We start from the raw sequence: 27,896 nt of genomic DNA, 5'->3' as shown, positions 1-27,896 counted from the left end.
CTCTGATTTGAGTTCAACCCTTCATATTTTCCCTAAAAGTGGGGGTTGTAGCATCTAAAAGTCATGATGTTCTTCATAGAACATTAGAAACGTATTAGGGCTTTTAAGTTAAAATAGCTAAATAGGTAATAATGTGTCAAGTTAGACACTGACTTAGTTAAAATAGCTAAATAGGTAGTAATGTGCTAAGTTAGACATTGATTTATGCTACTTTAGGCCTGGATAGTTGGTGTCTGATGCCAGTAGCATAAGAAAATTTTATGGAGGAAAAAAAACCTCAACATTGAGAAAATTCTGTTCATTACCTTGATTTTTCCTGAGAACTGGGAGAAGCCCATCGCTTCAAGTTTTTGGTTAAACACCTTCACCCAGTTTGAGAGCCAGTGCCAGGAAGTGGAGTGCAGAGACCGTCGGTCAGTTGAGGCTCCGGGTTAGTTGGGGTTGATTTCATGGCTATCATCGGGCTGGGCGGTGTCTAGTGGCAGGCTCACCCCCAAGGGGACCACAGGCAGCAGCCTCTCTCGGGCTACGGCGGCCTTCACAGCACGCGGTTCCCCGCCCTCCCTGCAGGCCAGCGGCGGCTGTGGGAGGCTGTGAAGAGGAGGAAGGCCTTGTGCAAACGCAAGTCGTGGATGAGTAAGGTGGGTGAGGAGGTGGGTGAGGAGGTGGGAGGGGGGCAGCCTCGAACGCCCCCCTCCGCTTCCGGTCCTGGGAACCTTCCCCAGCTCCCCGGCAGGTCGAATCTCGCCGTTCTGCCGGCACTTTGTACAGGACCCCCGCGTCCAGGGTCTTATCGGGCAGGGCACTTGTAGAGCTGCTGGGCTGAGTGTCTGTCTCCGCCAGATACGGACACGTGAGCAGCCTGTGTGCGGTGAGGCCTTCACAGCCCCTCTCAGCACGCCTGGAACAGGACCTCATTGACAAGTGTGCCTTAACTTAGCCCTGCTGTGTCTGAGCGTTGGGGCCAGTGTCCAGCGTGGGGTGGTGGACCTGTCTGGACCCAGAACGTCTTTGCTTGGCTTCCCTCCTCCCTGACCCTCTCTAATCTCTGGGTTTCTCTGGTCATCTGTCCCTGCTGACAGCTTCCTTCCCCACAGCCTGTCCCCACCTCTCCCCACACCTTGTCCTAATTTGGGTCTGTGGTGTAGTGAGTCCCTGGTCTGACTCAGTGGAACTTTGCCCATTGTCTGGAAGACAATGAGAGAGGAAGTGAGCCAGCCGTGGCCTTTCCTCCCCACTTCTGGCTTCAGGGCTGGGTTGGAGGGTGGGCAGGGCCGAACAGCTGCAGTGGGATTGGGCAGCAGAGATTTTCCTGGCTGCAACCCGGCAAAGGGGCTGTCTCTTGGGATCCTGTGGCTTTTTCTGGAAACACTGTCCTGGTCCTTTGCCCGGGTTTTAGGGAAGGATGAGTAGTGTCGGGATGGTGGAGGCAGGAGAAGAGAGCAGCGTGGTTTGCTGAGATTTAGGGGTGCTGAGATTTAGGGGTCTTGGATCTGCCACTGGCTCTTGATAGGTCCCTGGGCAGTCAGTGGCCTCCAGATTTTTGTTGTGTCTTCAGTGAAATGATACCGGTCCCCACTGCCCAGCTCACCTCCCGGGGCTGGAGGAGGCACCGGAGATAATGGCTGCGGAGGGTCTCGTAACCTGAACGTTGCTTGCAAACATAAGGAATTCTAGTTACTGGGAGGAAGCACAGGGCAGAGGCCAGAAGAGGCCCTCAGATTTGAGGCACCCTAGCCCGGACGGATAAGGATCCACCAGCTCTGGGGGTGTGAGACCCAAGCTGGCAAGAATCTGCAATCTGGAGCCTAGGCTGTGGGTGCCTCAGTGGAGGCCGAGTCAGACCCACGTGGCCAGCTTTGACCCTCATGGCCTCCTTTCTTCTGTCCCTTGACCTTCGGCCCCTCCCTGTCCACCCTGGCCTCCGAGTCTCCTCCACTCTTCCTTCTGTCTCAGCCCTCAGCTCTAGGCGCCCCTCCAGAGACCCAGCTGTCTTCCCAGGCCCCTTCCCAGCAAGGACTAGCTTCATCTGAACCACACACACACTCACGGTTCAACCTCAGACTAAAATTATCCTCTCCCCTGGGCAGGATGAAGGGCAGCCGACTCCCTGGTGAGGGTGGAGACAGACAGCACCAAATGGTCAGGCCAGAGAAGGGGCCAGGGCTAAAAATGGACAAGGAGGTGTCTGTGGAGGGCCCCTGCGGCTCCATCGACGCGGGTTAGGGCTGGAGTCTTCGGGGTGGCGGGCGCAGGAAGGGAGGGTGGGGCAGGACTGGGAGGAGACTCCGACCTTGGCTGGGCGGTGCCCTCCCTCTCCACACAGCTGGGTGTGGGGCCGCCCAGCCACAGGCTGCATGCCTGTCGGTCTCTTTCTGGCACCCTCCTTGAGACCAGCGTCAGGCTTTGGGTTCATGTTTGGGGGTGTGCCCTGGACGGAGTGTGGGCCTCCAGCCAGGCTGCCCCACTGGCAGTTTGGCAAAACCAGGACCTATCTGGAAGCCGAAGCCGGGGATCACCGGGTGGACCTAGCGGGGTGGGACTGAGTGACTGACCCTGGGGTGTTGGATTCCATCTGGCCCCCGGCTGCCTTCAAACAGGTGTTCAGTGGGAAGCGACTGGAGGCTGAGTTCCCCCCTCATCACTCTCAGAGCACCTTCCGGAAGACCTCGCCCGCCCCTGGGGGCCCAGCAGGGGAGGGGCCCCTGCAGAGCCTCACCTGCCTCATTGGGGAGAAGGACCTGCGCCTCCTGGAGAAGCTGGGCGATGGTTCCTTTGGCGTGGTGCGCAGGGGCGAGTGGGACGCGCCCTCAGGGAAGACGGTGAGCTCTCGGTGTCCTGCCAGCGCAGCCGAGGCATGGGACCCGGGGCTGGTAGTGGCTCTTCTGCCCCCAACCAGGGTGTGGATGGGACTGGGGATGCGTCACAGTGTGGCTCATCCCAGAGTCCGTGCTCAGGATTTTTGGGGTTTTATTTATTTATTTTTTTTCGAGACGGAGTCTCGCTCTGTCGCCCAGGCTGGAGTGCAGTAGGCACGATCTCGGCTTCCTGCAACCTCCACTTTCCGGGTTCAAGCAATCCTCCTGCCTCAGCCTCCTGAGTAGCTGGGATTACAGGCATGCACCACCACACTCAGTTAATTTTTGTATTTTTAGTAGAGACGGGGTTTCACCATGTTGGCCAGGCTGGTCTCGAACTCTTGACCTCAGATGATCTGCCCACCTTAGCCTCCCAAAGTGCTTGTATTACAGGTGTGAGCCACCACGTCCAGCCCATGCTCAGGTTTAACTAAGTACATTTATTATTTCAACTATAAAAATAATTTATTATAAAAGTTTGGAAAGTATTTGAAAAACAAGAAAAAAAAAATCGCCTGTAATCCCACCACTCAGAGGAAGCCGAGCCTCTTACTCCCACTTTAGGTATTTTGTTGGATTTAGTTAAGATACAAATTCTGGATACAGCTTTTAAAATCTTGTTCTTCTCGGCGTTGCATTTAACATTTTCCCTTCAGGGATAACGTGTCACCACAGCATACAGTTCTGGTGTGACTGTTTCCTGTGCAGCAGCCGTGTCCTTACTGCTCAGATCACGTGCGGTGCATTCCCGGCACCTCAGAGGGCTCCTCATTCTCTGTCCACTCAGTGCGTCCTTCTCCCGGGGAAGCCGCTGTCACTCAGTGCGTCCTTCTCCCGGGGAAGCCGCTGTGCAGACTTCTAGCTCCACAGCTTTGTTTTTGGCATTACATTTACAGCATTTTCCTTCTACAGCAAAACACCTTTTAATATTCCATTTTATGACCAGCCTGAGCAATATGGAGAAACCCCATCTCTACTAAAAATACAAAATTAGCCAGGCATGGTGGCACCTGCCTGTAGTCCCAGCTACTCAGGAGGCTGAGGCAGGAGAATCACTTGAACCCGGGAGGCAGAGGTTGCAGTGAGCTGAGATCACGTCACTGCACTCCAGCCTGGGCGACAAGAGCGAGACTGTCTCAAAAAAAAAAAAAAAATTCCATTTTATAACATTTGAATATTCTCTCATCATACTGGTTATCTCTTACTTTTTGGTTGGTATTTAAGCCTGGCATTCCCCCAGGAAGGGGAGGTGTGGCCGACGATGGCTCCTCAGGGCCAGCCGTCTGCCCTTCTCCAGCCAGGCCTCACGCAGAGCACGTAAGCCCAGGCACTGGTGACATGCTTACCCACCCAGATGAGGAGCTCACAGGCAGGAATCGTTGAGCCGAGTTGGAGGGTGGAGCAGGTTGGCTCCGCGTGTCTGGGACCTGGCAAGTCCTGAGTCCTTGCAAATCCCACTCTGGGCAGGTGAGTGTGGCTGTGAAGTGCCTGAAGCCCGATGTCCTGAGCCAGCCAGAAGCCATGGACGACTTCATCCGGGAGGTCAATGCCATGCACTCGCTCGATCACCGCAACCTCATCCGCCTCTACGGGGTGGTGCTCACGCCGCCCATGAAGATGGTGAGTACTGCGGGCAGGAGGGGGCGGGCAGGGAGAGGGCTCTGGTCCCATATGTGTGGTTCGGTTACTCTCTCCATCCTAAGGTCAGAGGCGCCCTAGATCCTACTTTGGTCCCCCAACGTGATGGAGTAAAGGGGTCCACAGGGGCCCAGCCTGGTACGGGCTGTGTCTGCTGCGGTCCAGTCCGGGTCTGTCTCTGGATTTTGCTGGTGCTCAGTGTCAAGAGAGTTACTCCCATGGGAGGGGCTGGCCACTGAGTTTAATTTGGGGAGTTTATGTTTTATTTATCTATTTATTTTGAGATGGAGTCTCACTTTGTCACCCAGGCTGGAGTGCAATGGCATGATCTAGGCTCACTGCAACCTCGGCCTCCTGGGTTCACACGATATTCCTGCCTCAGGCTTCCAAGTAGCTGGGATTACAGCCGTGCGCTACCATGCCTGGCTAATTTTTGTATTTTTAGTAGAGACGGGGTTTCACCATGTTGGCCAGGCTGATCTCAAACTCCTGACCTCAAATGATCCACCCACCTCGGCCTCCCAAAGTGCTGGGATTACAGGCGTGAGCCACCACACCTGGCTGAGTTTTGGAATTTCTAGCCACTGCCTCTTTGGGCTCCTTCTCTCTAGGCATCAGTTTCCCAAATTGCCTCGAGGGAGAGGCCTGAGAAACTGCAGGACTCCTAGAGGTCCCCAGACAGCAGGCCAGGAAGGTGCGTGCAGCCTGGCTCTGGAAAGCCTTCAGGAAGGGGGCTGGGGGCCCAGCGTGGGCTGCTGAGAAGGGGCAGGGTCCTCCAGCTCATTCCTCCTGCCTCCTCCGTGGCCTCAGGTGACAGAGCTGGCACCTCTGGGATCGTTGTTGGACCGGCTACGTAAGCATCAGGGCCACTTCCTCCTGGGGACTCTGAGCCGCTACGCTGTGCAGGTGGCTGAGGGCATGGGCTACCTGGAGTCCAAGCGCTTTATTCACCGTGACCTGGCTGCCCGCAATCTGCTGTTGGCTACCCGCGACCTGGTCAAGATCGGGGACTTTGGGCTGATGCGAGCACTACCTCAGAATGACGACCATTACGTCATGCAGGAACATCGCAAGGTGCCCTTCGCCTGGTGAGGGGCAGGTGCTGCCAGCTCACAGAGTCCCTGCAGACCCAGGCCTCAAAGCTTCTGGGGCTTTCTGGACCCACCACAGCCCCTGGTTTTGCTTGGGCCTGCCCTTGTCTGTTCTAAGCCTGGGGTGCCCTCCTTTGCACCCATTCACTCACCATCCATCTAGGAATTCTTGAGGGCCCACATGCCAGGGTCTGGGTGCTGGAAATCACAGGGATACATGCTGTGGGACTCTCCAAGGGGCTTTGCTAGGTGGGGTGATACAGGGATAGATGCTGTGTCCTCTCCAAGGGGCATTGTTGGGGGTCGTGTTTCAGGGATAGATGCTGTGTCCTCTCCAAGGGGCATTGCCGGGGGGGTGATACAGGGACAGATCCTGTGTCCTCTCCAAGGGGCATCGCTGGGGGGGTGTTACAGGGATAGATGCTATGTCCTCTCCAAGGGGCATTGCTGGGGGGGTGATACAGGGACAGATCCTGTGTCCTCTCCAAGGGGCATCGCTGGGGGGGTGTTACAGGGATAGATGCTGTGTCCTCTCCAAGGGGCATCACTGGGGGGGGTGTTACAGGGATAGATGCTGTGTCCTCTCCAAGGGGCATCACTGGGGGGGTGTTACAGGGATAGATGCTGTGTCCTCTCCAAGGGGCATCGCTGGGGGGGTGATACAGGGACAGATCCTGTGTCCTCTCCAAGGGGCATCGCTGGGGGGGGTGTTACAGGGATAGATGCTGTGTCCTCTCCAAGGGGCATTGCTGGGGGGGTGATACAGGGACAGATCCTGTGTCCTCTCCAAGGGGCATCACTGGGGGGGGGGTGTTACAGGGATAGATGCTCTGTCCTCTCCAAGGGGCATTGCTGGGGGGGGTGTTACAGGGATAGATGCTGTGTCCTCTCCAAGGGGCATTGCTGGGGGGGTGATACAGGGACAGATCCTGTGTCCTCTCCAAGGGGCATCGCTGGGGGGGTGATACAGGGATAGATGCTGTGTCCTCTCCAAGGGGTATTGCTGGGGGGGTGATACAGGGACAGATCCTGTGTCCTCTCCAAGGGGCATCGCTGGGGGGGGTGATACAGGGACAGATCCTGTGTCCTCTCCAAGGGGCATCGCTGGGGGGGTGTTACAGGGATAGATGCTCTGTCCTCTCCAAGGGGCATCGCTGGGGGGGTGTTACAGGGATAGATGCTGTGTCCTCTCCAAGGGGCGTTGCTGGGGGGGGTGTTAGAGGCACAGATCCTGTGTCTTCTCCAAGGGGCTTTGCTGGGTGGGGTGATACAGGGATAGATGCTGTGTCCTCTCCAAGGGGCATTGTTGGGGGTCGTGTTTCAGGGATAGATGCTGTGTCCTCTTCAAGGGGCATTGCTGAGTTGGGTGATACAGGGATAGATGCTGTGTCCTCTCCAAGGGGCATTGTTGGGGGTCGTGTTTCAGGGGTAGATGCCGTGTCCTCTTCAAGGGGCATTGCTGGGGGGGGGTGTTACAGGGATAGATGCTGTGTCCTCTCCAAGGGGCATTGCTGAGGGGGGGGTGTTACAGGGATAGATGCTGTGTCCTCTCCAAGGGGCATTGCTTGGGGGGGGTGTTACAGGGATAGATGCCGTGTCCTCTCCAAGGGGCATTGCTGGGGGGGGGGGTGTTACAGGGATAGATGCTGTGTCCTCTCCAAGGGGCATTGCTGGGGTGGGTGTTACAGGGATAGATGCTGTGTCCTCTCCAAGGGGCATTGCTGGGGGGGGGTGATACAGGGATAGATGCTGTGTCCTCTCCAAGGGGCATTGCTCGGGGGGGTGTTACAGGGATAGATGCTGTGTCCTCTCCGAGGGTCATTGCTGAGTTGGGTGATACAGGGATAGATGCTGTGTCCTCTCCAAGGGGCATTGCTGGGGGGGGGGTGTTACAGGGATAGATGCTGTGTCCTCTCCAAGGGGCATTGCTGGGGGGCGGGTGTTACAGGGATAGATGCTGTGTCCTCTCCGAGGGTCATTGCTGAGTTGGGTGATACAGGGATATATGCTGTGTCCTCTCCAAGGGGCATTGCTGGGGGTGGGTGTTTCAGGGATAGATGCTGTGTCCTCTCCAAGGGGCATTTCTGTGGGGAGGTATTCAAAGGTTTCCTAAAATGTCAGGGAAGTTCGCCAGGGAAAGACTCGTTGGTAAGCATGTTCTAGGGAGAGCTAGTGGTAGACAGGCCCAGGCCACAGCAGGCCTTGTAGATGGGCCAGGGCTGCTTACCTGTGCACTGGGGGTGGTACTTGGCCCTGCCCTGGCCCCTGTGTGGGCTTATCCTCTGCTGAGACCATTGTGGTTCTCTGGTGCCAGAGGCACCCAGAGGTCTGTGATCTGCCTGCTTTGAGGCGGGAAGGGTTGTTCCAGTTCTGCTTTCCCAAGCGGTGGCTGTGGGCAACCCTTATGATCCAGGACGCATGGTCATCTTAACCAGCAGCTGGCTTTACACCCAGGGCGAGCAGAGGTCTTAGATTATGCCTGTTGTCCTGGAGTAATTTAGAGCAGCCTCTTTTGTATTCAGGCATCCTGGTTTGCATGGTAAGGTATGAATACAGTTGCCTTTAAACAGCACGATGAAGTGGGCGGGTTATTGTTCTCATTTCACCGAAGAGGATAATGAGCCTTAGCGATCTCGAGTGACTTTCCCGGCCCCATCCCCTTTGAGGGGCAGGGCTCGCTCTGCTTCCCTGTCTGGGCACCACCCTCCTCTCTGCACCTCAGTCCACGCCGGGATGTCCTTTCTGACCTCACCGCAGTGGCACTTCCCCCTCAACCGGGGGTGCCCAGAACGAATGGGTGTATTTGGGTGAAGCCAGTATGACTGTTTCTACCCATTTTGGTTCTTCCCCAGGCCCTACCCGAATTTCCCACCCACTGCTTCCTGCCAAAGGACCCAAATCCCAGGATCCCGCCCCAAATCTGGGAATTGTCATCCTCCCACCACAGTCAGAAAACAGCCTGTGATCTTCTCTCCCTGCCCCATCCCAGAGCCTCTGACCTCCTTCCTTTCCATGCTTCTCTGGCTGGGAAGCTTCCTCTCCTCTTCCCCCACCAGGCTGCAAGTGAATAAGAGGCCTGGGCTTAGACGATTTCCCCAAGTCCCTGCACCGTGTCGTCAAGGGGTCCTGCCCGCTTCACGCGGCGCCCCTGAGACCCACTGTTGAACCTGGCACAGGGGGTCACAACAAGTGTTTGCTGAATTAAGTGTTTTAAGTCCCTGGGGCGGACGCAGGTAGGGTGTTTGAGAGGGCTTCTCTTTGACCCCTGCCTCTGCCAGGTGTGCCCCCGAGAGCCTGAAGACACGCACCTTCTCCCATGCCAGCGACACCTGGATGTTCGGGGTGACACTGTGGGAAATGTTCACCTACGGCCAGGAGCCCTGGATTGGCCTCAACGGCAGTCAGGTGAGGGCTGGGAGACGGGCCCCCATAGGGCTGGTGGGGTGAATTCCATTCCCTGCTTGCAGCCTGGCCCTGCTGGAACTGCCTCTCACCCATGGACTCCCTCCTCCCACGCCCCGCGCCTCCCCCAACGCCCCATGCCTCCCCCCACGCCCCGTGCCTCCCCCCACGCCCTGTGCCTCCCCCCACGCCCCGTGCCTCCCCCCACGCCCCGTGCCTCCCCCCACGCCCCGTGTCTCCTCTCACGCCCCGTATCTGTATGGCCTCAGGGAGAGCCCAGCAAAGAGACGGGGAGGGAAAAGCTGGGCCCTGCCCTCCTTCTCTAGCCCTTGCCACATCCACTTGTTCCGAGGCTCCAGACCTGGGAAGAAGGGACTGGGGCTCTGGAGAGGGCCCCTCCCAGGCAGGCAGATCCCTTCTTTGGAGGCCAGGCATGGCAGCAGCTGCTGCAGCTGTGGATGGGCTGGAGGGAAGGCGGGAAGTGAAGGGCTGGGTGCTCTGCACCTCCTCACCTTCAGATCCTGCATAAGATCGACAAGGAGGGGGAGCGGCTGCCCCGGCCCGAGGACTGTCCCCAGGACATCTACAACGTCATGGTCCAGTGCTGGGCTCACAAGCCAGAGGACAGACCCACGTTTGTGGCCCTGCGGGACTTCCTGCTGGAGGTGAGGGACAGCTCAGCCCAGGAGAGCTGGGGTGTTCAAGCTGAGGGGCTACCCAGGCGCCAGTCCCAGAGTTGGCCATGACCTTCCTCTTCCTCCAGGCCCAGCCCACAGACATGCGGGCCCTTCAGGACTTTGAGGAACCGGACAAGCTGCACATCCAGATGAATGATGTCATCACTGTCATCGAGGGAAGGTAGGGAGTGCAGGGCTGGGCCCCGCCCTGGGATCGCTTGAAGGGCACAGGTCGGAGGGGCCTGTGGACAGATCTCTCTGGCCTCCAAGATTCCCTTGGCCACATACAGGCTGGCGGTTGGGCCTGAACCCTGCAGTGTGAGGGGAGGACAGGCCTGCCTCCGTCTTCCTAGTGCCTTTCCCTGCTCAGCTTCCCTCCACCACCCTTTCCCACTGGGCTGCAGCCCTGGCTGTGTGGTTGGGCCAGGCTGCCTTTATGGAGGGGTAGGGAGTGGCCTGGCCTCGGTGGCAGCAGAGTTCTGGACTCCCGTGCTTCCTCCTCTGCTCCTCCCCGCTTCTCTCCCTGCTTCTTCCTGGCACAGGGACTCAGCCATCCACCTGGGTGCGTTTCAGTAGCTGAAGCAGCCCAGCCTGCCCTCCTGCAGCTTTCCATCCTTCCTGCTGAGCCCACCACCCACTCCCAGGCCTGCCTCCAGCCTCTGGTCCTCTCTTCCCATCTCCCCTTGGGAGGACCCTCTCTATACCTAACCCTCCTCCCACAGCCTCTCGGGAGTCCCTGTCTTCCACCTGAGCCCCCGCAGTTCTAGCGCCTGCCCTGAGGCCCCACCACTGCTGGCCCTGCCTTGTGCTGGCTGATCCCCAGGGTGTCTGAGCAACTGGCTGGGGCAGGGCAGGTTTCAGGTACCTTTGAGGCAGGGGCAGTATTGAGGACCAGGAAGAAGAGTGAAGTGGAGGAAATCCCTTGTGCTCGCAGCTCCTGACTCAGGCCAGGCAAGGATGGGGCTGGGGCTGCTTCCCAGGGAGCCTCTTCCATCTGCACTGCAGCTTTTGGGGTCTGCGGCCTTCGGTGCAATCCTGTGCCTCTTGGGGGTGGGTGGAGGAGACCTGGGGGGCTGTGTGGAGTGTGACCTGCACCGCTGTGGCCCCGACACCCCGAGCCTTCCCAGGCCCGGCTCCCTCACCCTTGGGCCCAGGGTCTGGGAATAGGAATGACATACTGAGACTGCAGGGCCTGTGGTTAGGGGTGTTATGCTGGGGAAGAAAGCAGAAGGTTCTAGAAAGAGAGGCCTGGGGACAGGAGGCAAACAGTCTGCAGGTTTGGAGCTGAGGGGCCAGGGATGGGATTGCAAGCGTGGCGCTCCGGGGAGCATTCTGGAAATAGGAAGATTAAGGGTGGGGGGGTCCCCTGGAAGTACCTGGCAGGGCCTCCAGCCCGAAGTCCAGCCTCATGACCGTGTCCACCTCCACGAGCTGGAAAGCCGTGGGCCTGGCCCCTCTTGTGCTGCTGCCGGAGCCCCAGATCTTTACCACCTGCTTCCCTTGCTCTCAGCAGGAGCCTGTGTGCCTGCCAGTGTCCCCAGGGGTGACTCAGAGTGGCCTGTGTTTGGGGCGTGTGTCTCTGGAGCTGGTGTTTTAGGTCACCGCCGGGGCAAGGCGGGCAGTGGGAGGGGCTGGGAGCGGCTGCTCCTGGGAGGGTTGTGGGTGTGCCCTGCCCCGCCCTTCCGTCGAAGGCTCCCGTTGGCCCCAGCCGCTGGTTCCCTGTGGCTGCTGCTGGTGGGGCTCTGGGGGCTCCTTCCCCCCGGGCCACCAGCCCTGGCTTGGAACCACAGCACCTGCCCTCCGTGCCTGGAGCTGCTCAGGAGGTGGGAGGTGAGGGGCAGGAGGCCACAACAGCCGGTGAGGCTTGGGAGCGGGCCTGGGTGTCGGTGGTGGCAGAGCTTGACTCTGCCCCCTTGTTTTTTCAGTCCCTGAATATCTCCATGTTTGTTTGGCTGCCTCCGTCTCCATGTCTCCAGGCGGATGGCTCTGTGTGAGTCTTTGGGCCTGGGTGTGCATCTGTGGGTCTGTGTTTGGAGTTCCCTCCTAGCCTGGCCTTCTCTTCGCCGTGGCTTCCCACTTGCGAAGCTGTGTCCAGTATTTGTTTCCTGGTGCGGAGTCTGGGAGGCCACCTGCCGCAGCTCTGACTGAGTCTAGGCTCAGTCCTTCTCAGGGTACCAGGCTGTGGGCAGAGGGGAGACACCTAGATGTTTCGTGCTGTGTCTAGATTTGGAGACACAAATGATGACTGGTCTTTCCCGGGGGCTCGTCTGGAGGAAGGGGTGGCTGGCAGCACTTTTGTTCCGCATACAGAGCGGGTGTTGGAATCCATTGCGGGTCCTTGGCCTGGTGTGGCCCTGGAGCCTCGGCTTCCTGTGGTGGGTGGGAGCCAGGCATCCGGGTTATCCCTCCAGGCCTGGGCGCCTGGGACCCCCAGGGAGAAGAGCGGGCGGGCGTTTTGAACAGAATGTCCGGCATTAGTTGAGCCATTTCTGGACTACCTTCGGCCCGGACGGGAACACGGTGCTGAGATTTCCAGAGCTGGGGCAGCCTTAGGCAGTTCTCCGCACCGGCCTCTGTTTTCCATCTTGTCTACCCCAGAGACGTTGACCAGAGGCCCGGGGGCAGCAGGAAGTAGAAGGTTCGTGCGGAGGTGTTGGGCCCTTTTCCTGCTTCCCCAGGAAGTCCTCATCAGCCCCTGCTTCAGTCACGGCCGGGTAGCAGCCCTGGCCCTCCCATGGCCACGGGGACTCCGGCCTGTTCGTGGCGGGAGAGAGAGGGCGCGGACAGGGCGGGCCTGGAAGGAAGGGCTGGCCTCAGTCCCCTCTGGGCTGCTGGTGCCTCGGCCACACTGAGCCTCACGCGGGTGCGTGTGGGCTGCGAGAAGTGACACGGTCCTCTTGGAAGTCCCACTGGAGCCTCGGGATGAAGCTGCCTCGGAGCGTGCGTGGGCCCCATCCCGAGGGGGAGCTTCTCGTGCCTCGGAGTGTGCTTGGGCCCCATCCCGAGGGGAGCTTCTCGTGCCTCGGAGTGTGCGTGGGCGCCATCCCGAGGGGAGCTTCTCGTGCCTCGGAGTGTGCGTGGGCCCCATCCCGAGGGGAGCTTCTCGTGCCTCGGAGTGTGCTTGGGCGCCATCCCGAGGGGAGCTTCTCGTGCCTCGGGGTGTGCTTGGGCGCCATCCCGAGGGGAGCTTCTCGTGCCTCGGGGTGTGCGTGGGCGCCATCCCGAGGGGAGCTTCTCGTGCCTCGGGGTGTGCTTGGGCGCCATCCCGAGGGGAGCTTCTCGTGCCTCGGGGTGTGCGTGGGCGCCATCCCGAGGGGAGCTTCTCGTGCCTCGGGGTGTGCGTGGGCGCCATCCCGAGGGGAGCTTCTCGTGCCTCGGGGTGTGCGTGGGCCCCATCCCGAGGGGAGCTTCTCGTGCCTCGGAGTGTGCTTGGGCCCCATCCCTAGGGGAGCTTCTCGTGCCTCGGGGTGTGCTTGGGCGCCATCCCGAGGGGAGCTTCTCGTGCCTCGGGGTGTGCGTGGGCGCCATCCCGAGGGGAGCTTCTCGTGCCTCGGGGTGTGCGTGGGCGCCATCCCGAGGGGAGCTTCTCGTGCCTCGGGGTGTGCGTGGGCCCCATCCCTAGGGGAGCTTCTCGTGCCTCGGAGTGTGCTTGGGCGCCATCCCGAGGGGAGCTTCTCGTGCCTCGGAGTGTGCGTGGGCGCCATCCCGAGGGGAGCTTCTCGTGCCTCGGAGCGTGCGTGGGCCCCATCCCGAGGGGAGCTTCTCGTGCCTCGGAGCGTGCGTGGGCGCCATCCCGAGGGGAGCTTCTCGTGCCTCGGAGTGTGCGTGGGCCCCATCCCGAGGGGAGCGTCTCGTGCCTCGGAGTGTGCGTGGGCGCCATCCCGAGGGGAGCTTCTCGTGCCTCGGAGTGTGCGTGGGCCCCATCCCGAGGGGAGCTTCTCGTGCCTTGGAGCGTGCGTGGGCGCCATCCCGAGGGGGAGCTTCTCGTGCCTTGGAGTGTGCGTGGGCCCCATCCCGAGGGGAGCTTCTCGTGCCTTGGAGTGTGCGTGGGCGCCATCCCGAGGGGAGCTTCTCGTGCCTCGGAGTGTGCGTGGGCCCCATCCCGAGGGGAGCTTCTCGTGCCTTGGAGCGTGCGTGGGCGCCATCCCGAGGGGAGCTTCTCGTGCCTTGGAGTGTGCGTGGGCCCCATCCCGAGGGGAGCTTCTCGTGCCTTGGGGTGTGCGTGGGCCGCATCCCGAGGGGGAGCTTCCTGCACACGTCCTCCGCACTCTTACTCTCCTTCCCCCAGGAGCAAGCATGTTTTCTCGAGTGGTGTCAGGACTCCCAGCAGCCATAGGGGCTCTTGCCTCGGCCATACCTGCAGTAAGGGAGGTGGGCTTGATGTCTTCTTTCCCTCTCAGAAGTGGGTCCCAAAGGAGGCTTCTGTGCCTGGAGCTGGGCAGTGTTGGCGGAAGGGAAAGGCCAGACGGAGTGACCTGCCTTGGGCACGAGTCACGCTGCTCTGAGCAAGGTCTCGGCCTCAGCGGCATTCTCACCCGGTTACTGAGCGCCTCTGAAGAGGTGTGGAGAGCAGAGTCCAGCGTCTGGCCCGCGGCAGCCACCAGGGAGCCCGTGGGTGTAGCGGGAGAGCCGCAGCCCAGCCCGTGCCAGGGTTCCTCTTCTACGGGCCACTGTGGGAGGCTGTGTGTGTGCTGGGGAGCCGTGGCTCTGCTCCTTCGAGTGGCCCTGCTATTTTTCAGATGGGACTCGTCTCGTCTCGGGGTATTGTCCTCTCCTTCCTTCCCGCCCTGCAGGCAGGGTGGGAATCACAGAGTGGCTGTGTGTGGTGGGGCCAGGCCAGTGGCCCTGTGTATGAGGAGGCTGGGCAGGGGGAGCACAGCCCCGCCTCCCCGCGCCCCCCGCCTCCCCGCGCCCCCCCACCTCCCACCTCCCCGCACCTCCCACCTCCCCGCGGACAGTGGTGCTCTCGGGTTTGACTTTGGTCTCTGGGATGGGCTGTTCCGGAGTCACCCCGCTCCAGCCAGGCCTCGTCACCTCACAAGGCTGTGGGTCTGGGTGCCCAGGTGTCGCCACCTCCTCCGTCCTCTCTCCCCGGCCTGGCTGGGTTTCAGAGGAGCCCTTCTTCACGCTTTGGCCCTGGGACAGGAGAAGTGGGGGTTGGTGGGGAGGGCATGCAGTGTGGTGCCACACGTGTCCACCCTAGCAGCTCGGGGCTGTCACCGCCCCCGCCTGCCCAGACTCTGCCCACGGGGCTGTCACCGCCCCCGCCTGCCCAGACTCTGCCCATGGGGCTGTCACTGCCCCCGCGTGCCCAGACTCTGCTCACGGCATCACGTATGACAAGTCCAGCAGCAGACGCAGGAGCCTCACAGCCTGTGAGAGCCTTCGGGAGTCAGGAGTGTCTTGCGGGAGCCCTGTGCTTCCTGGCCTGCCTGCCCCTGCCCCTGCCCCTGCCCAGGCCCCGGCTTAGGCCACATCAGCAGAGGTTTCGTGTCTGAGGTCAGAGGGGGACTGGCAGCCCTACTGTCTGGTCACTGTGGGAGTGCTAAGTTCCCTTTTGGACACAAGTAGAGCCCCTCCTGAGGAGACGGGGAAGCTCCCGCAGGCCTTCCGGGAGGTGGTGGAAAGCTCCGGAAGCAGGTGAAGCGGTGGAGAGAGGGACCGAGTTGCCCGAGTGCTTCTAGACTCTCCCGGGTCTGCATGCGGGAGGCAGGTTGTAGCTGGAGGCCTGGCCCCCACCCTAGTGCGAGGCCCTCGGTGTACCCCGGCACCCCCGCACCTCTCAGAACTCCTGGAACCCAGCCGAGGAGTGAAATCAAGTGGCCAGAAGAGGACTGGGGCCCCGGCCTTGCCAGGGGACTGAGGGGTGAGGAGGAGGTGTGGGCGGGGCGCTGGCCCCACAGACCTGAAAGCTGGCATTGGGTCCCAGGTCTGCTGGGATCTTTCTGGTAACCGTGGACAGGTCATGTTGCCTGCTGCAGCAGCACACCTCTAGCATGCCTCCTTATTTGCAAACCGTAGGGAAAGTGCGTGCTGCAGCAGCGTGCCTCCTCATTTGCAAACCGTAGGGAAAGCTGCCTGACCCACCTAGAGAGTTGTGGGTAAGGCCGTGTGCAAACAGGCCTGTACGGGGCGTGGTGGGTCACGGGGGCTGTGCGGGTGGAGGGCCGGTGGCACACAGCCTGGTCCTGAGGCCTGAGCTCCATCCCCGTTCTGCCACAGTGGCCAGGGTGTGAGGAGGGTCCCAGTGCCGGGGCTGCCCCGCCACGCCTGGCGTTCACCGTGCCATCTCTGTCGCGCAGGGCCGAGAACTACTGGTGGCGTGGCCAGAACACACGGACGCTGTGTGTGGGGCCCTTCCCTCGCAACGTGGTGACCTCCGTGGCCGGCCTGTCGGCCCAGGACATCAGCCAGCCCCTGCAGAACAGCTTCATCCACACAGGGCATGGCGACAGTGACCCCCGCCACTGCTGGGGCTTCCCGGACAGGATTGACGAGTGAGTACCGGGCAGGGATGGATGCTGACCTGGCCCCGCTCGGGACTCCAGGGCCTTCAGCACGGCACGCGTGGGCGGAACCTGCTCTTCACCCTCTCGCCCGGGCTTCAGCCCCCGTCCCGCCACTCTCCCCTCCTCACCCTGGCCTTACTCTCGGGAAGCTGTGGAACCCTAGGAAGCCCAGCCTGGTGGGGGTTCTCCAGGGGAATGTTCTCCAGGGGAGGGTTCTCCAGGGGAGGGTTCTCCGGGGGAGGGTTCTCCGGGGGAGGGTTCTCCGGGGGAATGTTCTCCGGGGGAATGTTCTCCAGGGGAGGGTTCTCCGGGGAGGGTTCTCCAGGGGAATGCTGTCCCTGCCATTTTCAAGCTTTGGGGGGCCGATCTCCTAACTCTGAGACACTTCATCTGTGAAACAGGTCCACCCCTCAATGAGGGGAAGGCTGTAAATGCACTCTGAATTAGCACTTGCTGCTCAGATGCAGGGGTCCTGAGAGCAGCTTTCCCACTCACCGTAGATGAAAGTAGGGTCAGGAGCTTCTGAGGATGGACTCCTGTTTGGTGGAAAGGTCCCCGGAGCCACAGCTGTAACCCCTCTTGGTACTCGGGCCTTAGGAAAATGAACTTGGGAGGAACCCGGTGGGAGCTGCTGAGGAGGAGAGCTTCTCCCATGACCCCCCTGTGGCCCCTTGTGACCCTGTGACCCTGTGACCCCTGCACGCGAGCAGTGGTTTTCCTTCTCCTGCTGGTGGTGCCAGAGTCCTGGAGACGTGAACCTGCTGGCTCAGGCCCTGGGGATGTGTGCAGGTCCACATGGGAGTGAGCCTGCTTTCCAGAACCAGAGCGGGACTGGGGACCTTGGGGACTGCAGAGGGAACGTTAGGTGGCAGCTCCGCCTCCCCACCACACAGTACTCTACGGAGCTCACTCCATACCTGGGAGAGGCCCTGTCTCCTGTGTAAGAGGATAAGGCCACCGAGGGGCATCTGAGAAGGACATGCAGAATCAGTCACTTCCGGGATGCCACCCCCCCCGCCCCCGAAGCTTCTTGCGCCAGGCCTCCAAGCCTCTCTGCTGGCCGCAGGGGGATTCCAGGCCCCTGGCCTCTGCAGCCCTTCTCCTGCTGACTTCTGATACTCTGGTCTGCCCTGAGAGGCGTGGAAAGCAGGGGCCTTCACTCACCGGGCCCCACACACCAGAACCCCACACAGCGGGCCCCCACACACCAGAACCCCACACACCAGAACCCCACACAGCAGAACCCCACACACCAGAACCCCACACAGCAGAACCCCACACAGCAGAACCCCACACAGCAGGCCCCCACACACCAGAACCCCACACAGCAGGCCCCCACACACCAGAACCCCACACAGCGGGCCCCCACACACCGGAACCCCACACAGCAGGCCCCCACACAGCAGAACCCCACACACCAGAACCCCACACAGCAGGCCCCCACACACCAGAACCCCACACAGCGGGCCCCCACACACCGGAACCCCACACAGCAGGCCCCCACACAGCAGAACCCCACACACCAGAACCCCACACAGCAGAACCCCACACACCAGAACCCCACACAGCAGGCCCCCACACACCAGAACCCACACAGCGGGCCCACACACACCAGAACCCCACACAGCAGGCCCCCACACACCAGAACCCCACACAGCGGGCCCCCACACACTGGAACCCCACACAGCAGGCCCCCACACACCAGAACCCCACACACCAGAACCCCACACAGCGGGCCCCCACACACCAGAACCCCACACAGCAGGCCCACACACACTGGAACCCCAAGCTCACAGGGCTCAGCCCATGTGTTTTGCCTAAAAAGAACCCAGCAAGGGCCTGAGAGTTGGGGTGAAAGACTGCAGACACCTCCAGGAGAGGCTGGTGCCCTCTGCCCCACTCCTGGCATGCCGTGGCCAGCCCAGCCCCATTCCTCCAGGCTTTAATCAGCCCCAGTGACTAAGTCTCAGATACTGACAGTTGGTGCAGGGATGGAGGGTGGATCCAGAGCAGGACAGGTGGCCCAGCCTCTCCCGCACCTCCTGGCCATTTGGCAGAAGGGTGCCTGCTGCCCACCCTGGCTGGGCACCGTAGCTGGGATGCCCCGTTCTTAGGCCCCACATCGTGGCCTGCGGGACAGGAGTATCTGCCCTCTGGCGGCTGCCTGGTGTGGGCTGGGGGCCTGGGGGGTTGTGGAGGACCACCTCTGCCCTTGTAGGGTGTAGTTGGAGCCCCTGAGGTCCTAGGCTTTCCATCCTGGGGTCAGGTGTCCTTTCTCTGCCCTCTCTCCAGGACACCCCCCAGCTGAGATGTGCGGTCAGGTTCTGTGGACTGGGAGGCGGGAGGCCTGTGCTTCAGACCCAAGACTACACCCGGTTTCCTCCAGGACGAGGGGGCTCTGATGAGATTCTGCCACCCCTCCACACGCTTCCCCTGCTCTCTTGACCCAGCTCTCTCCCCCACAGACTGTATCTGGGAAACCCCATGGACCCCCCCGACCTCCTGAGCGTGGAACTGAGCACCTCCCGGCCCCCCCAGCATCTAGGAGGGGTGAAAAGTAAGAGCCCCTCTGCTCCCTGGTGTCCCTAACTCATCGGCTACTCAGGAAGGGGCACTGTCTTCACAGGCCACCCTAAGGCTGCTGTTCTGTCTTTGGGGACAGTGGGGTCAGGGCAGCAGGCGGGACAGCTGTGTCCCTGGCTCCGGCTGGGCGTGGGGTGGAAGACAGGCAGCTGTATCCGCCGAGGTGGGCCTCCTCCCTCCTTCCACGGCCGAGCTCAGATTCTGGCTTTCCTCACTTCCCCCTAATCCTGCTCTCCTGTCCCAAGCCAAAACCACCCCATGGCTCCGGCTCTGCCTGGAGCCTCCTCCATCTCCCGGTCCTCTGCCTATCATACTGGACCGCCGTGTTCCTCATCCTGCCGCCCGCGGCCTCCCGTATGCTGGGGGCTTGTACATTCACTCGCCCCCATTCACTTCTCTCCCTTCCTCTCTCTCTATACTCTGCCCTCTCGTCCGGCCGTCTCCCTCCTTTGTCCTCTGTCCTGCTCTGTTCCTCTCCCCCTGTCCGCATGGCCTTTCTTGCAGGGGAGCCTCCACCTCGCCCACCTCAGCCTGCCTTCTTCACTCAGAGTAAGTGGGGCTGCTTCCGATGCCTTGGCCCCCGCCCCCGCCCCCTCTCTCTCACTCCTCTCCTGGAAGGTACAGAGCCTGGGCGGCTGGGCCGGAGGGGAGGTGGGTGTGTGCTGTGAGCTTCCGAGGCTGCCCTGGCCTAGCATGCCGGCCCCCCCGGAGCCCGCCCCCCGGAGCCTGGGCTTCTGCTCACGAGTGTGGCCCTGGCTTCCGCCTCGGCCTCACTCCCTCCCAGACCTGTCTGAGCTTCTGGAGCACGAGTGTGGCCCTGGCTTCTGCCTCGGCCTCGCTGCCTCCCAGACCTGCAGGCGCTGTCTGGGCCTTGTGGCCGTTGGTCAGGAGTGCTGTCCTCTCCAAGGATAGTCCCTATAGCCCCTGATGGCAGGAGGCGGCTCCGTGCCTGCACTAATGGTGTGCCGTGACAGGGGCGGGGATGAGGGCTTACTAACTCGCCAGGGTGCAGGAGCAGGGCTGCCGGGGTCTTGTGCTGGTGGAGGCAGCGTCAGGCAGGAGCCAGTGTTGCTTGCTGCAGCTTAGACGGAGGGAGGCGGGGCTCACCGGCCCACATGGGGCTGCCGGGCAGAGCAGGTTCCGCCCTCCTGATGGAGTGGTCGGAGGTGCGCTGAGAACCTGGCCGCTGGTGGCTGACCTCAGACCTCGGGGGGAGTTGGGAGTGGAGGGTTGCTGGGGGACACTCGGCTTTCTTTCCCACGTGCCACCTCCCCTCGTGCCCCAGACCCTGCCTGACTGCCTTCCTGTTGGCCTCTCCCTTTCCATCACAGAACCAACCTATGACCCTGTGAGCGAGGACCAAGACCCCTTGTCCAGTGACTTCAAGAGGCTGGGCCTGCGGAAGCCAGGCCTGCCCCGAGGGCTGTGGCTGGCGAAGCCCTCGGCGCGGGTGCCGGGCACCAAGGCCAGCCGAGGCAGCGGGGCTGAGGTCACGCTCATCGACTTTGGTGAGGAGCCCGTGGTCCCGGCCCTACGGCCCTGCGCGCCCTCCCTGGCGCAGCTGGCCATGGACGCCTGCTCCCTGCTGGACGAGACCCCGCCTCAGAGCCCCACGCGGGCACTGCCCCGGCCCCTGCACCCCACACCTGTGGTGGACTGGGATGCACGCCCGCTGCCCCCCCCGCCCGCCTATGACGACGTGGCCCAGGATGAGGATGACTTTGAGATCTGCTCCATCAACAGCACCCTCGTGGGCGCGGGGGTCCCTGCCGGGCCCAGCCAGGGCCAGACCAACTACGCCTTTGTGCCTGAGCAGGCGCGGCCGCCCCCTCCCCTGGAGGACAACCTGTTCCTCCCGCCCCAGGGTGGGGGCAAGCCGCCCAGCTCCGCACAGACGGCAGAGATCTTCCAGGCGCTACAGCAGGAGTGCATGAGGCAACTGCAGGCTCCGGCCGGCTCCCCGGCCCCCTCTCCCAGCCCGGGGGGTGACGACAAGCCCCAGGTGCCTCCTCGGGTACCCATCCCCCCTCGGCCCACGCGCCCACACGTCCAGCTGTCTCCAGCCCCCTCGGGCGAGGAGGAGACCAGCCGGTGGCCTGGACCTGCTTCCCCTCCCCGGGTGCCTCCGCGGGAGCCCCTGTCCCCTCAAGGCTCGAGGACACCCAGCCCCCTGGTACCACCTGGCAGCTCCCCGCTGCCACCCCGGCTCTCAAGCTCACCTGGGAAGACCATGCCCACCACCCAGAGCTTTGCCTCAGACCCCAAGTACGCCACCCCCCAGGTGATCCAGGCCCCTGGCCCGCGGGCTGGTCCCTGCATCCTGCCCATCGTCCGGGATGGCAAGAAGGTCAGCAGCACCCACTATTACTTGCTGCCCGAGCGACCATCCTACCTGGAGCGCTACCAGCGCTTCCTGCGTGAGGCCCAGAGCCCCGAGGAGCCGGCCCCCCTGCCTGTGCCTCTGCTGCTGCCCCCACCCAGCACCCCAGCCCCCGCCGCCCCCACGGCCACCGTGCGGCCGATGCCCCAGGCTGCCTTGGACCCCAAGGCCAACTTCTCCACCAACAACAGTAACCCAGGGGCCCGGCCACCACCCCCGAGGGCCACTGCTCGGCTGCCACAGAGGGGCTGCCCTGGCGATGGGCCAGAGGCGGGCCGGCCAGCAGACAAGATCCAGATGGTGAGCACCCAGCCTGGCTGTGGGCGAGGCGGGGCAGGGCCCAAGGGGCCTGGAGCAGTGGGCCCTAGTGGTGCTGACAGGGGTGGGTGTGCCCAGCTGCAGGCCATGGTGCATGGGGTGACCACAGAGGAGTGCCAGGCGGCCCTGCAGTGCCACGGCTGGAGCGTGCAGAGGGCTGCCCAGTATCTGAAGGTACCGCCACCTCCTGCTCACTCTGGCTTTCAGGGACCCTGAAGCCTGGTTCTGCTGCCCCCAGCCCCACGCCCCCTGGCTCCGACTCTCCTCTTCCCCACCCTAGTCGGTGCCCTGGGCCCGCGTGTCCATGGCGCCACCCTTACCCCCAGGTGGAGCAGCTCTTCGGGCTGGGTCTACGGCCCAGAGGGGAGTGCCACAAAGTGCTGGAGATGTTCGACTGGAACCTGGAGCAGGCCGGCTGCCACCTTCTGGGCTCCTGGGGCCCTGCCCACCACAAGTGAGTGAGCCCCACAGTCTGCCCTGCTCCGTGCCCCAGGAGGGCTGTCTCAGAGCCTGCCACACTGGGAGGAAGCCCAACAACCTCGCAGGCCGCTCCCGGCCAGGGAGACACAGCTCTCCAGCTGCGGGAGGGAGGCGCTCACAGGGCCCAGCAAATCGTTTTTCCTAAATGTGTTTATTTGGACATTTTAGCCACTTGGTTTTCAAACAAGTACAAGAGGGAATTGGAGCCTCTCTGGTTGAAGGAGGCTTGCTTCCCTAGCACCTGCAGTGACCCTGAGCGGCTCCAGGAATGGCACTTTTTAGGACCCCATGATGTGCACACCTCTTTCTCACCTCTGTGTTTCCATATTTCTGTTTAAAGTAACATTTAAAATTTCAGTGTTGGCTGGGCACCGTGGCTCATGGCTGTAATCCCCAGCACTGTGGGAGGCCAATGAGGGAGGATCACCTGAGGTCAGGAGTTCGAGACCAGCCTGGCCAACATGGCGAGACCAGGTCTCTACTAAAAATACAAAAATTAACTGGGTATGGTGGTGGGCACCTGTAATCCCACCTACTGGGGAGGCTGAGGCAGGAGAATCGCTTCAACCTGGGAGGCGGAGGTTGCTGTGAGCTGAGATTGCACCACTGCACTCCATCCTGGGTGACAGAGGGAGACTGTCTCCAAAAAAAAAAATTTTCTCTAAAAAGAAAATATATTGTCTTTCCTGTAAAAGGATTATATTATAGTGTAACAAAATATATAGACATTTAAAATATATACATATATAAACACACTTTATATATTATGTAAATATGTATATGAGAGCGCTGTCAACTCAAAAAGAAGTGAACTGAGGTCACATGGCTGGAGCCAGCATCATGGCAGGAGGCACTGGCGGGAGGCGGGGCTGACACGGGCCAGGCCCTGGAGATACCTGCTGCCCTTGTCCCAGCAGCGTGGCCCTGTGCACGGTGCGGAGTTTCTCCACATATAAAGCGTGTAGATAATAGTGCCCACCCCGTGGAAGGGACCGGCGCGATGGATGGGGGACATGTCTGTCTTATTGCGCCCAGCACGCCTGGCGCCAGGATGCAGGCACTCCGTGTCACCTGTCTGTCCCATACTGTCTCCGGTTGTTCTTAACTGATTTGCACCTGGGATGCAGGCACTCCGTGTCACCTGTCTGTCCCATACTGTCTCCGGTCGTTCTTAACTGATTTGCACCTGGGATGCAGGCACTCCGTGTCACCTGTCTGTCACTGTCTCGGGTGGTTCTTACGGATTTGCACCTGGGATGCAGGCACTCCGTGTCACCTGTCTGTCCCATACTGTCTCGGGTGGTTCTTACTGATTTGCAGCTGGGATGCAGGCACTCCGTGTCACCTGTCTGTCACTGTCTCGGGTGGTTCTTACTGATTTGCAGCTGGGATGCAGGCACTCGCTGTCACCTGTCTGTCACTGTCTCGGGTCGTTCTTAACTGATTTGCACCTGGGATGCAGGCACTCCGTGTCACCTGTCTGTCACTGTCTCGGGTGGTTCTTACTGATTTGCATCTGGGACGCAGGCACTCCGTGTCACCTGTCACTGTCTCAGGTGGTTCTTACTGATCTGCACCCGGGACGCAGGCACTCGCTGTCACCTGTCTGTCACTGTCTCGGGTGGTTCTTACTGATTTGCACCCAGGACGCAGGCACTCGCTGTCACCTGTCTGTCACTGTCTCGGGTGGTTCTTACTGATTTGCACCCGGGACGCAGGCACTCGCTGTCACCTGTCTGTCACTGTCTCGGGTGGTTCTTACTGATTTGCACCCGGGACGCAGGCACTCGCTGTCACCTGTCTGTCACTGTCTCGGGTGGTTCTTACTGATTTGCACCCGGGACGCAGGCACTCGCTGTCACCTGTCTGTCACTGTCTCGGGTGGTTCTTACTGATTTGCACCCGGGACGCAGGCACTCGCTGTCACCTGTCTGTCACTGTCTCGGGTGATTTTTACTGATTTGCATCTGGGATGCAGGCACTCCATGTCACCTGTCTGTCACTGTCTCGGGTGGTTCTTACTGATTTGCACCCGGGACGCAGGCACTCGCTGTCACCTGTCTGTCACTGTCTCGGGTGATTTTTACTGATTTGCATCTGGGATGCAGGCACTCCGTGTCACCTGTCTGTCACTGTCTCCGGTCGTTCTTAACTGATTTGCACCTGGGATGCAGGCACTCCGTGTCACCTGTCTGTCACTGTCTCGGGTGGTTCTTACTGATTTGCATCTGGGACGCAGGCACTCCGTGTCACCTGTCTGTCACTGTCTCGGGTGGTTCTTACTGATCTGCACCTGTGATGCAGGCACTCCGTGTCACCTGTCTGTCGCTGTCTCGGGTGGTTCTTACTGATTTGCACCCGGGACGCAGGCACTCGCTGTCACCTGTCTGTCACTGTCTCGGGTGGTTCTTACTGATTTGCACCCAGGACGCAGGCACTCGCTGTCACCTGTCTGTCACTGTCTCGGGTGGTTCTTACTGATTTGCAACCGGGATGCAGGCACTCGCTGTCACCTGTCTGTCACTGTCTCGGGTGGTTCTTACTGATTTGCACCCAGGACGCAGGCACTCGCTGTCACCTGTCTGTCTGTCACTGTCTCGGGTGGTTCTTACTGATTTGCAACTGGGACACAGGCACTCGCTGTCACCTGTCTGTCACTGTCTCGGGTGGTCCTTACTGATTTGCACCTGGGATGCAGGCACTCGGTGTCACCTGTCTGTCACTGTCTCGGGTGGTTCTTACTGATTTGCATCTGGGACGCAGGCACTCGCTGTCACCTGTCACTGTCTCGGGTGGTTCTTACTGATTTGCACCTGGGACGCAGGCACTCGCTGTCACCTGTCTGTCACTGTCTCGGGTGGTCCTTACTGATTTGCACCTGGGACGCAGGCACTCGCTGTCACCTGTCTGTCACTGTCTCAGGTGGTTCTTACTGATTTGCACCTGGGACGCAGGCACTCCGTGTCACCTGTCTGTCACTGTCTCGGGTGGTTCTTACTGTTTTGCATCTGGGACGCAGGCACTCGCTGTCACCTGTCTGTCACTGTCTCGGGTGGTTCTTACTGATTTGCATCTGGGATGCAGGCACTCCGTGTCACCTGTCTGTCACTGTCTCGGGTGGTTCTTACTGATTTGCACCTGGGACGCAGGCACTCGCTGTCACCTGTCTGTCACTGTCTCGGGTGGTTCTTACTGATTTGCATCTGGGGTGCAGGCACTCGCTGTCACCTGTCTGTCACTGTCTCGGGTGGTTCTTACTGATTTGCACCCAGGACGCAGGCACTCGCTGTCACCTGTCTGTCTGTCACTGTCTCGGGTGGTTCTTACTGATTTGCATCTGGGACGCAGGCCCTCGCTGTCACCTGTCTGTCACTGTCTCGGGTGGTTCTTACTGATTTGCATCTGGGATGCAGGCACTCCGTGTCACCTGTCTGTCACTGTCTCGGGTGGTTCTTACTGATTTGCACCTGGGACGCAGGCACTCGCTGTCACCTGTCTGTCACTGTCTCGGGTGGTTCTTACTGATTTGCATCTGGGACGCAGGCACTCGCTGTCACCTGTCTGTTACTGTCTCGGGTGGTTCTTACTGATTTGCACCCGGGATGCAGGCACTCCCTGTCACCTGTCTGTCACTGTCTCTGGTGGTTCTTACTGATTTGCACCCGGGACGCAGGCACTCGCTGTCACCTGTCTGTCACTGTCTCGGGTGGTTCTTACTGATTTGCATCTGGGACGCAGGCCCTCGCTGTCACCTGTCTGTCACTGTCTCGGGTGGTTCTTACTGATTTGCACCCGGGACGCAGGCACTCGCTGTCACCTGTCTGTCACTGTCTCGGGTGGTTCTTACTGATTTGCACCCGGGATGCAGGCACTCCGTGTCACCTGTCTGTCACGGTCGCGGGTGGTTCTTACTGATTTGCAGCTGGGACGCAGGCATTCCGTGTCACCTGTCTGTCGCTGTCTCGGGTGGTTCTTACTGATTTGCACCCGGGACGCAGGCACTTGCTGTCACCTGTCTGTCACTGTCTCGGGTGGTTCTTACTGATTTGCACCCAGGATGCAGGCACTCCGTGTCACCTGTCTGTCACTGTCTCGGGTGGTTCTTACTGATTTGCACCCGGGATGCAGGCACTCCGTGTCACCTGTCTGTCACTGTCTCGGGTGGTTCTTACTGATTTGCACCTGGGACGCAGGCACTCCCTGTCACCTCTCTGTCACTGTCTCGGGTGGTTCTTACAGATTTGCACCCGGGATGCAGGCACTCCGTGTCACCTGTCTGTCACTGTCTCGGGTGGTTCTTACTGATTTGCAGCTGGGACGCAGGCATTCCGTGTCACCTGTCTGTCACTGTCTTGGGTGGTTCTTACTGATTTGCACCTGGGATGCAGGCACTCCGTGTCACCTGTCTGTCGCTGTCTCGGGTGGTTCTTACTGATTTGCATCCACATAGGCTTTGGGCTCTATCCCACCTGTCGTCTTCGGATTCTGTAATACGCAGGAGTGCTCTTCTGTTAGTTTACTCATAGTTTATTAAAGTACAGAGAAAAGACATCCAGGATGATAAATTTTACAGTCCTTGCCTGGGACTGCCAGCTTCCAGTGGTGTTGCCTGGCACGATTGTGACCCCCGGTGCCCGCCCCGCTGAACCTTCTGTAAACTGTTTAACTGTGCTGGTGGTTTCCCATTCTCTAGGCGCTGAGATGCGTCTGGAGAGCCAGAGGGCCTGCCTGAAGGAATCACCTGAGCCTGTCCGTCCACCAGGAGTGGGGAGATGCCCCCATCCAGTCCTGGAGGACCCACTGCTCCTGCTGCTCCCAGGGATGGAGCAAGGCCAAGTCTGCGGGAGGCTGGGAGCCCTGCCCTGTCCATCCCTCCCGCACCAGCGCTGTCCCTGCACACTTTGGTTCAGTCCCGGTGCCCCAGCCAAGATGTGGAAGGGGCCGGGTGAAGACAGGCCTGAGGGCTGCCCCAGCAGGCTCTGGGTATGACCTGCCTCTGGCCCTGGTCCTGGGCGGGGCCTGTGGGTGGGGTAGTACCCCCAGGCCCTGCCCTGGGTGACAGACTGGGAGGAAACCAGGCTGGACCTGGGCAGGCGGGATGTGTTGGCCACAGGGAGAGGCGGACCAGCACCCGGTGGGACCTCTTAGGACTGGGCCTTCTTCCAGGGGGCCCCTGGCAGCAGTTGGGGTGTCGGGCAGAATGTGACTTGTGGCCTTACCATGGACTTGAATGGGACTTGGCTGGCCTCAGGATCTTGTGCCTGGAAATAGCCTGAGGTGGCTCAGGAAGCGGAGAAAGGGTGCCAGACCATTCTCTGGCGGGGACCAGGGCCCAAGGCTCCAGGGCTGGAAGGAGACCAAGGGGCAGCCGCCCTGGAGGGACATCAGTGCTTCCTCTTCCACCCAATTCCCCCACGCGGTTCCATGTTTTCCCACCAGCCTGTCGGCAAAGTTGCTGCTCCGGCATTCAGTACCTGCTTCTTCCAGAGAAATAAAGTTAGTTTCTATTTTATGTTACTTACTTGTGCCTGCCTGTTTTTTTGCCTGTTGGTCAGCAAGCTCCAGGCCCCAAGCGAGGCTCCCCAGGCCACCAGCATCTGCTCCGGGCAGCAGGCCTTGTAGCACCACCTGGAGGCAGCGGGAGGGCGCGCAGGCCTGGACACCGGGAGGCCTCTTCCCTTACACGGCCGGCAGCGGGGCCAGAGTCCCCGCCGGTCTGGTCAGTGACTTTCACACTGCCTGGATTTCACTTGCCGCGTGGACTTCTGTAAGGCAGGATGTATACTGCAGGAGAGAGTATAGCAACTCAGTTAAATAGAACCAAGTCAGAAATGTTAGCAACAAGGAACCCTTCAATATGTTAGGTATTTTAATTGTTTTTCTGAATAACTCATGTTCATACGGTTCAAAATTGAAAAGGCACTGAGGAGTGTACAGTGAAATGACTGGGTATTACCCAC

At 60.6% G+C, this 27,896-nt stretch overlaps 1 protein-coding gene across 24 annotated transcripts in view; it reads left to right on the top strand.

The window, feature by feature from the left end:
• The window catches only part of TNK2 (tyrosine kinase non receptor 2), a 48,654-nt gene extending 21,201 nt beyond the window's left edge, over positions 1–27,453 (top strand). For 5 of the 24 annotated variants that reach the window (XM_034957954.3, XM_034957953.3, XM_034957955.2 and 2 more), the window contains 14 exons: positions 571–641; positions 2,601–2,822; positions 4,326–4,478; positions 5,307–5,584; positions 8,866–8,992; positions 9,508–9,654; positions 9,753–9,847; positions 15,969–16,163; positions 18,641–18,732; positions 19,263–19,307; positions 20,090–21,438; positions 21,535–21,630; positions 21,783–21,910; positions 26,630–27,453. In XM_034957954.3, coding sequence (XP_034813845.1) covers positions 571–641; positions 2,601–2,822; positions 4,326–4,478; positions 5,307–5,584; positions 8,866–8,992; positions 9,508–9,654; positions 9,753–9,847; positions 15,969–16,163; positions 18,641–18,732; positions 19,263–19,307; positions 20,090–21,438; positions 21,535–21,630; positions 21,783–21,910; positions 26,630–26,636 — 3,005 coding nt within the window. In that variant the 3' untranslated portion in view covers positions 26,637–27,453. Of the gene's footprint in view, positions 1–570; positions 642–2,600; positions 2,823–4,325; positions 4,479–5,306; positions 5,585–8,865; positions 8,993–9,507; positions 9,655–9,752; positions 9,848–15,968; positions 16,164–18,640; positions 18,733–19,262; positions 19,308–20,089; positions 23,525–26,629 lie in introns of those variants that run through there. The other 19 variants (XM_057302004.2, XM_055111012.2, XM_057302002.2 and 16 more) reach the window with 11 other exon arrangements.
• Positions 27,454–27,896: the final 443 nt, after the last annotated feature.

This window comes from Pan paniscus, chromosome 2 (genome assembly GCF_029289425.2).
Source record: "Pan paniscus chromosome 2, NHGRI_mPanPan1-v2.0_pri, whole genome shotgun sequence".
In the NCBI taxonomy this organism is placed as follows: Eukaryota; Metazoa; Chordata; class Mammalia; order Primates; family Hominidae; genus Pan; species Pan paniscus.
Note: the sequence above shows the minus strand (reverse complement) of the source record. Positions and strands in the feature narration are given on the sequence as shown.